The sequence below is a fragment of the Salvelinus sp. IW2-2015 genome, unplaced genomic scaffold, assembly GCF_002910315.2.
Source record: "Salvelinus sp. IW2-2015 unplaced genomic scaffold, ASM291031v2 Un_scaffold6363, whole genome shotgun sequence".
Lineage (NCBI taxonomy): Eukaryota > Metazoa > Chordata > Actinopteri > Salmoniformes > Salmonidae > Salvelinus > Salvelinus sp. IW2-2015.
The window spans coordinates 11,320-20,752 of NW_019947626.1; the positions used below are offsets into that span (position 1 = coordinate 11,320).

The following is a 9,433-nucleotide window of genomic DNA, read 5'->3' on the forward strand; positions in this document are numbered from 1 at the left end:
AGGCGGCGCAGTGGTTCCATGGTAAGTTATGGCTTAGTAGCAGGCTTGGACGTAGGGAGGTCTTGAGTGTATGCACTTAAGTAGTTGGTAAGACGACTCGGATAGTGCGCGGTAGTGTTGACGCGCAGGCGAGGATGAGTTCCTCTGTTGTATGAGTGATCGTATATTGTGCTCTTCACCGTCAGCTCTTCGTCAGTTCGTCACTCTATTCTAACCTCCAAGTCCCTCCCACCCCTGGACTTAGCCACTCTCCCCTGTCTTGATGATTGGCTCAACTACCATCGATGCCACCTTCATGAAACATGGACAAGACGTTCACACGCTTCAGCGTGCTGGACGCATGTACTCGAGATATATGATTTACGTGCTACTTCTCTGGTTTATCTATCTCCTGACGGACAGTAAGTTCTCCTTTCAACACTAACCTACTTTCATCTCAAACTCTCCTCCCTAGAGCTGGCGGCATGACGTGAGGCCGTACTCACCTAGCACCTTGTCCAATTGGAGGTCAATCTCGTCTATTAGAAGTTTGAGAAGGAACAGCAGGAGTGCTGCATAGCTGCTAGTTGCTTGGCTTCTTTTTCGTTTTGTATCGTACAGGAGTTCTCTAGTGTCTTCTGTCTTTTGACTTTCATAACTTTTCTTTTATTTTTTCTCGGGTATCCTGGGCTATTTTTATGCTTGTCCGTGTCAGACCGCATTTCTGTTTCGGTGCGTACCCTCCGTTGGCACCGGTGGCGTCACCCGCCCCCAAAACACCCAAACACACCCACCCACATCCCCACTCTAACCTATAGACACCACCTAAACGCTCAGACAAACTCGAGGGATTCAGAAGAGAGTTGGTACAAGGATAAGTTGCCACCACATTATTCACAACACAATGTCCCACGTACTCACTACGTCTTACGAACTATCTCGAGAGCATATCTATTGGGAAGAGCCTTGTACTCAACCGGTCAGCGGCATCGGCTACGCACTAGGCTCAAGATGACGTAATCTAGACCACACACTTTGGAGCATACGGAATATTTGTCTCACAACGAATGAACGTCTACTCAGAGGGTGTAGTCAGGTGTTCTCCATTGATCCACCAGGAGATTCAGGGTCTTGATGGGTTTGGTATTCATATTCTACGCAATCCCCAAACAGCCACAGGTATTAGGGACTTGTTATCACACACGTATCATCATTGGCATGCCGATCGCAACTTGACTGCACTATATATTTTGTGTTGTGTGTGTGGTTTGGGTTGTGGTGGTTGTGTTGTCTGTGGTTTGTTATTTGTGATGGTCGTTGGTCAGGTGTGAGTGTGTTGTTGGATTGGCTACGATGAATAATGGTGTGTCGTGTATGTCGGCTTGATGTGGTTATTGGTGGAGCTGTATCGATTGATGTAGGTTGTTTGGTGATGCTAGGCTAGAGATAGTGATGGTCGCGACGGTGTGTATGAGTGCAGCATTTCAGGGAATTGGCAATTGTTATTGTCACTTGCGAGGTACATGCACAGAGTGGCTCTGCACTTTCTTATGTCTTACTCTTCTCGCGCAACCACTGCACAAGGGTGACATATAATCTCGTCATGTTCTCTTATAACCTGAGTAAATTAAATTGTAGGTAGCCAATACGTACCACGACGAGACTCAGGAAATACAATAAGTAAGTTAGGGATAAAAGTTTAGCGCGAGATCGGACTGTAGTATAGACGGGCTAAGTTCGATTAGGGCACGTACGGTGGAAACTTCCATTCTACAATTGTGCCGGGTCTGCTGGGAGGAGAGAGCTTAGTGTAGTTGGGTGCGGGTGTTCATGAAGGTTAGAGATAAACCATGGAAGAGTATTTGATTGGAAAAACAGGTAGTAGCGAACTGGTGGTGGAGCATGTGATTGATATTGTCTATAGTATAACTTGTATTGTAGTAGGGGCTAGTGTGTTGTAAGATAATCATTATGCATGTGGGGTGTTGCACTCTCACTCTCTCTCTGATGATTGAGCAAGCTATTAAGATCATGTAGTTTAGATATATGATTTTGGAGTTGTGTGTGATGTGGTGCTGGTGTGTGTGAGTGTGTGAGTTGTGGTGAAGGAGTGGTCCGAACTGGGGGTAGTGGGAAAGATGCGCTTCACTAGATTTCTTTCGTGTGGAAAAGGCACGACTTGATCGGTAAAAGGCTGCGCTGTGTCTTTTTTCAAAAATGTTGAGTGATAGAGTCTCATGTGTTTGCTAGGATACAATTATTTCAATACTAGAAGATTGGGTTAGCTAGGATCTATTTCTGTACATCATGATCGGATGTAGGATAAATGCTCTATGTGTTCGCTATAGATGACAGCAGCCTGTACCGCGCTAGGCAGCATCTGTATGATATGGACGAGTGTTGGACAGGCTTAGACTTTAGAAGCGTCTGGTACGCATGGAAAGTTTGAAGATATACTAGCTCGGAGTACGGGATCCATCCCTGGATGGCTAAGATGTTCAGTTATTCCACATAGGCCTACGCGGGTTAATCGATCACGGCATTGATTTTCTTGGTGTCGAATACTAGGTGTAGCTTCCCTGGTTTTTTCATCTTTTTTCTTATACCGTTTCTTGATACCCTGACCGGAGCTTAGATGCGATGATTCGATACTACAGGAATGGCACAGCAGTCCTAGATTTTTTATTGCGGTGTAAGTCATGGCTTAATAGTTTTTCTCCCCACTAGGGTATGTTATTTTATTCAATCCTAATTACAACCGCGCTTCTCCGTATTCTGCTTGGAACTAGCGCTGGGAATATGAGTAGCCAAGTAATCGATGCCCTGGCATTTTTTTATTTTTAGCGTGTCGTGTCGGATTTTATTTAAAGGGATATTTAACTTTCCTTGGTCATAGGAACAACATAAATTGTGGCTCGGCGATGAGTGTGCGGACGAGTTCACCATAGGTGAAGACGGTGTCTCTTCTGGTAGTCTCAGGAGGAAGGAGGAGGAGGAGGGACGTGAGAGGCGGTTGGAAAAAACTTTGAACGCTATACCAACTCGGAATTCAAGTCGGGACTCGGGAGGGCATTCTAAGAGATCCGCTTTCAGATGAAGATCTTGACGTGTGATTTGACTCGTTGACCATAGAAGCAGTTAAACCATCAGTCGTAAAAATAAAGCTAATTATTTAATTATTCTCCACAGTGGCATTTAAGATGCTAACAACTGATACTTTTTGTTATCAAGCTCGAGTTTTTGAATATATTGGTCTGATTAACAATTTGGAGGCAATCATTAGTCTCAAATATGCTGTGATAATGATATTAAGAGATCTAATGAATTATTATAACTGCTTATGTGTGGGTTAATGTAAATTAAAATAATAAATAATATGAGCGTAGATTCATGGTTATTTTTGACTTGGAAAGTGATGGACCGAAAGGTTGGGTGAGATGTGTAGGTGATAGAATAGCGTGAGTGTTGGCTGGATGTGCATAGAGTCGTGTGAAAATATAATTTAAATTGGTGTGGGGACTAGCAATCGTGTTCATTCTGAGTGTTAGTGCGAGCCTTAGATGCTTACCCGGATCGATTGCGTGCGGAAGCAGAGAGAAAATCTTTTGGCTTGGGTGTGCTCAGTGAGTCCTAACAATTTTCCAGGTCTCTCTTTCACCGCCTGATACAGAGGTCTGGATGGCAAGTTCTGCAAGATTCTGTTAGAGCCTTGGATTGAGGGACGGTGCAGTTGTCAATACCAAAGCAGATGATTCAGGATGATCAGCTCCATGATGTCCAATGTGCAGCGTCATAATTTTTTGAATCGAATTTTAGGCTCATGTCACATTTTGAGGCTTGTGTCGCTCTTATTCTCATGATGATGAGTGTGTTGTGGAAATTTTAGCTTTTTAGTTGTTATTGTCACATAGGACTTGAAGTTTCAACGCTCCCTACAGCTGTTATGTGGAATAGGTTATGGGTATCTGGTGATGGAGCTTGAATGTGTGCATAACGTTTCACGCACTTCATAATTACAGATGCGATGTCATGGCTGTAGATATTGATGGAGTACTTTAGAGTCTTATTCCGGAACAGAATGATAGATGGTTACGCTTTGTAGACTGCTGGGGATCACTCTGGGACAGGAGAAGGTTAGAAATGATATGAATATGCTTCAGCGTTTCTGCAATGCTCTGAGAACCATATGGAATGCATCCGGTACGGTGGGATGAGCATTACCAGTCCAGGGGTAGTGGGGCTCCCTCTATAGTGGCTCAAGTGCAATGAGGTGGCATATTTTTTGTCTGAAGGTGATAAATGAATTGAGTTCCTCTGGTAGGGAGGGCTCATTGGGAGATCACGGTCTCGGTTCTTCCTTTGGAGAGACTCGTAATGAAATGTGCCTTGAATGCGGCGTGTAAGAGCTGTGTCTATAGAATTGTATCGCTATATCTCGTTTTATTTGGTTTTTTTTTGTGAGGAGATTGCGGTAGGTCTTTCAGCGGCTTTTGTTTTGAGTTTTCAGCCATTTAGTTTGGGGTTGGTGTTAATAGCCACCTGTAGCTGCGATTTTATGTCTCTCTTTATCATTTAAGCGCCAAGCTCAATTTATCAAGGTATTTGATTGGGGAAGGTAGGATGACACTTCAATTGGGCAGAATCGGGTAACGCATTTACTATATTGACTGGGTTGAGATTGGAGGATTGGTGGATGGAAACGGAGTCCGGATACGTATTTTTTTAGTTAAGCCGTAGCAAATGTATGTGTGCAGTGGACGCCCCATTTGGAGGGATCATTTCATCGGATAAGCTCCGGTTAGAAGGTTGGTTCTAGTTGAGTCTCTGTTGTGAAGGTGCAAGGTAGTGCGGAGTCATGTGTGATTCTTTATTTGCGTGGAGGTGGGAGACAAGGGTTAGGCCATCTGGGTTGTTATTGGTTGATATGGGTTAAGAGATTTACAGTTATAGGATATTTCGGCCTATAGTAGGTGTGGCAGACGTATTTGAATTGAGGTTGTGCGATTAGTGTCTTTAAATGAGATGTGATATTAAGTTCATCTGTGCTAAAAGGAAGCCAGCCTGGGTGTATGGGTTCCTGCATGGTTTTTAACTTTTATTTGTACTGTTGTTTTGCTACTCCATGAGGTGGATTTATTATAAATTGGAGTGGATTCTAACGTGATTACGTCTCCGAATATTGGAGTCACTTGGTACTGTGGCATTTTTTTACTCTCAAAGGATCCATCAATTCTGGAAGTTTTTAGTGAGGATCGGCATGTCATTGCACTCTGCTCATTGTCCGGCATGTTGAACTCAATGCGAGTTATCTACATGGAGATCACTTTGGGTCAAGTTGGTGGGGATTGGTTTTTGGGTTGTGGGACTTCTTGGGATAACACATCGAAAGACTGTTTGGTGGATGAACCAGCGTGTTGCATTATGCACCCGAAAGTACATTATCATGTATATAATAAGGTTTTAAATAATTGGTCTTGCCATTCTCTCTGAACGGTAGCAAATAATTTCTCTCATTTGTCGTTTAGCAGACGTGTTGATTCAGAGAGATTAGGTTGGTGACTTTCATTTTAATATCTAGGTGGGGGTGGTTTGGTCTTAGGAACGTTTTTTTATCGGGGGGGCTGGGTCTGGAGAGTGAGTGTATATCTGAGTGTTCAAATGTCAAAGAAAGTGAAATTCTGGGAGGTGACGGGTAGCTTTGACATCAGCTATTCAAGACGAGTGACATGGGTTGAGACTTCATGCACCTAGAGTACACCCATAGTGTTGTCTGATGAAGAGCATACCTCCCCTTCGATTCCTGAATCCAATTCTCGTTGCTTGAGGGAATCATCGGTTGATTGCATGGGGGGTTTCTTTGTTAGATGTTTCAGAAAAGCGAGATTAAGTTATAGAGAGTCCGTTTGATAGCAAATTTTTATCGAAGAATGCGAGGGAGAGGTGCGCCGGCTTTTCCCCTTAATTTCGCAGGTCCCTTTCCTGGTTTTTTACAGCATTTCCTCTGATGGAATTACACAGAGCCCATGCGCAATGAGTTAGTTGTATCTACTCTCCTCTGTGGTCTGTCTTTCTTTCTCGTCTCCTCTCTCTCTGTCTCTCTCCTCTGTTCTCTCTCCTCTCTCCTCTCCTTTCTCTTCTCCTCTCTCTCTCGCTCTCTCTCTCTCTTCCCCCCTTCCGTTTCTCTTTCTCTCTCTCCTTTCTCTCTTCTCTTCTCTTCTCTCTTCTTCTCTCCTCTTCTCTCCTTCGTTCTCCTTCTCTCCTCTCTCTCTCTTCCTTCCCTCTCTCTCTCTTCCTCTCTCTTCCTCTCTCTCTCTTCTCTTCTCTTCCGTCTCTCTCTCTTCTCTTCTCTTCCTCTCTCTCTCTCTCTTCGTCTCTCTCTTTCTCTTCTCTCTCTTTCTCCTCTCTCTCTCTTCTCCGTCTCTCCTCTCCTCTCGTCCTCTCTTCCTCCGTCTCTCTCTTTCCGTTCCTCTCTTTCTCTCTCTCTCTCCGTCTCTCTCTCTCTCTTCGTCTCTCTCTCTCTCTCTCTCTCTCTTCCGTCTCTCTCTTCTTCCGTCTCTCTCTCTCCCTCCTCTTCTCTCTTCCGTTTCCTTCCTCTTCTTCCGTCTCTCCTCTCTCCTCTCTTCTTCCGTCTCTCTTCTCTCTCTCTCTCTCTTCCGTCTCTCTCTCTCTCTCTTCCGTCTCTTCTCTTCTCTTCTTCTCTCTCTCTTCTCTCTCTCTCCTCTCTCTTCTCTCTCTCCTCTCTTCTCTCTCTCTCCTCTCTCTCTCTCTCTCTCAATTTCAATTTAATTCAATTCAAGGGGCTTTATTGGCATGGGAACGTGTTCATTGCCAAAGCAAGTGAGGTAGATATTATACAAAAGTGAAATAAACAATACAAATTAACAGTAAACATTACACATACAGAAGTTTCAAAACAATAAAGACATTACAAATGTTATATTATATATATACAGTGTGGTAACAATGTACAAATGGTTAAAGCACACATGTCTCTCTCATTTCTATCCTCTCTCTCTATATCTCTCTATCTCCTCTCTCTCTCTGTCAAACTCCTGAMACTGCCTGCTTGGCCACCTACAGGGATGATTAGCCTCAGTGCTTGTGATTTGATTGTCCTCTGCCTACCCTGACCGGAGGACAACTTTGTTCTGGCAGCGAGGATACCAAATTAACACTGAACCATTTCACAGCCAGACTCTCTCATCCTAATGAGGATGACCCCGAGAAATGTCCCCTAATTACCCTGATTATAACCATCTTTTTTGTGGGAGAATATAAAAGACTAATTATTGTTCTTTTTTGAATTGTTCATTCTGATTATTTCCAAGCCTGCAGCCCTTTTCTGGTCATGGAGAAAAATGGTTGTAGAAAAATGAAAGTCTTTGATTGGTTAATTACCCGACAAGTGGTGTCAGAAGAGGAGAGGTCCGTGTTTTCAGCACAGATCTGGCTCTGACTCCATGACGTCCTTCTACGCTGAATAACCCAAGGCTGTAGATTGAATTAGAATCAGGCCGCAGGGATGCTGCACTGCTAACTGGCGCTATAAGGATCCCAAATATATATATATATGAATTGTTAAAAGGAGAGCATATTGGTTTATAGCTCTACCGTTTACCATAATGATGACGTTCCACCACTTCTGAGAGAAATTACATATTTTCTCCGGCATATTAAACAGCCGATCATTTGCATAAAGAACACTATGGAGGGATTGGATTGGTTCATAAAGATCATTATGGAGGGATTGGATTGGTGCATAAAGATCACTATGGCGGGATTGGAGTGGTGCATAAAGATCATTATGGAGGGATTGGATTGGTGCATAAAGATCACTATGGAGGGATTGGATTGGTGCATAAAGATCAAGGTTCTCGTGTTGAATTAGAATGGTGAATAAACAAAACGCTATCCACTTTTAAAAAAATACAGTTTAAAGCCTTTTACAGCACGTGATGCTAACACATTTAATTACATAGGTAAAGAATACAATGAGAAACAAACAGAGAGAGAGAGAGAGAGAGAAGGAGAGGAGAAGAGAGAGAGAGATAGAAGAGAGAGAGAGAGAGAAGAGAGAAGAGAGAGAGAGAGAGAGAAAGAGAGAAAAGAGAGAGAGACGGAGAGAGAGAGGAGAGAGAGAGAGAGAGAGAGAAGAGAGAGAGAGAGAAGAATAGTTTCTTCATTGTGAAAAGCAGTAAGCTGGAGGTTGATGAGGGGACCTCTTACTTCAAAGATAATGATGAGTGGTCTCTCATGGTGCTGTGTCCCCTGCCCGTTAAAACCTACCTGGAAAACTTATTTTGAATGACTATTTGATCATGGATGCAGCGACATTGTGTCACGCCAGTTATTCCCAAGTTAATATCCTGTCATAGCCTGGCCATACAGGAGAGGATGGATTATTTGCACCGTCAAAAAAGCTACTGGAATTTCAAAGAAGCTCTAAACCAAGGCTGCAGTACAGCACCACACACCCATCTACACGAAGAGCATGCCGCATACATGTATGAATACTGTACGCCTTAGTAACAAAACCACAGCTAAAGGAATATATTGAGATCATTATTATTATCATATTATAATTATAATAATATAATTATAATTTATGTATTTATTTATTATGATTATTATGATTGATTATAGAGATGTTACATATGATATAATTATGCGATATTATAAATTATTAGTATCATTATTATCATGATTATTTATTATATTTTATTATTGTTGTTATTATTATTATATATGAAGCGAAAGAGATACTAAATGATTGTGATGCCTGTGAAGAGAGGGACCTTTCTGTAGATCTCAGAAGACATATCATGTCAGAAGTGATGGTCTTCACACTTTTTTCCTCAACATGTTGAGTGAATGTTCAAAATATCTCCAGACTGTTATGACGTAAGCAGTAGGTGCAGTTTTTTTAGGGGGCGTTCGACAATATCAAACTTGTACAATATTTCCCAAGATATTAAATAAATCAGGATAATCATTTAACATGATGAAAATTACACGATCGATATATTTGCAAGCCACAACGCCGGCAGCATTTCTCTAAACGCACAGCCCTTAGAGACGGATGTCAGAGGCGTGATTGACAGACACAATTACTGTTAGTGCGTATGAAGCAGTTACTGTAACATGAAACACCTCCCCGCTTCAACAATGAACCATGAAGGTATTTTCCTTCTCTGATGACCTTTTGGTCGCCTGATGTGACTAACACTTCTCCCAACGTAGCTGTCGCAAAATGATGTGTTTCTACTGACTCGGCTTCATGAGGACAATATTTATAGTCTGGAATTAAGTTTGGGCGACACGAATATGTGTTATTATGTTGACTTAATACTGTGTCAAAAAAGTTTATGCAAACTACGAACAAGACTGTGAAAATAAAAAAAGCAAAAACGGGAAAAGATCAATAAAACCCAAGAACCAATCCAATCCCTCCATA

The 9,433-nt window shown here is 42.4% G+C and overlaps 1 protein-coding gene across 1 annotated transcript in view; it reads left to right on the forward strand.

Annotated features, from left to right (window-relative positions):
- The first annotated feature begins 302 nt into the window (after positions 1–302).
- The window catches only part of LOC112078834 (focal adhesion kinase 1), a 26,591-nt gene continuing 17,460 nt past the window's right edge, over positions 303–9,433 (forward strand). Inside the window, exon 1 of the mRNA XM_070442150.1 lies at positions 303–342. Coding sequence (XP_070298251.1) covers positions 303–342 — 40 coding nt within the window. The remainder of the gene's footprint in view (positions 343–9,433) is intronic.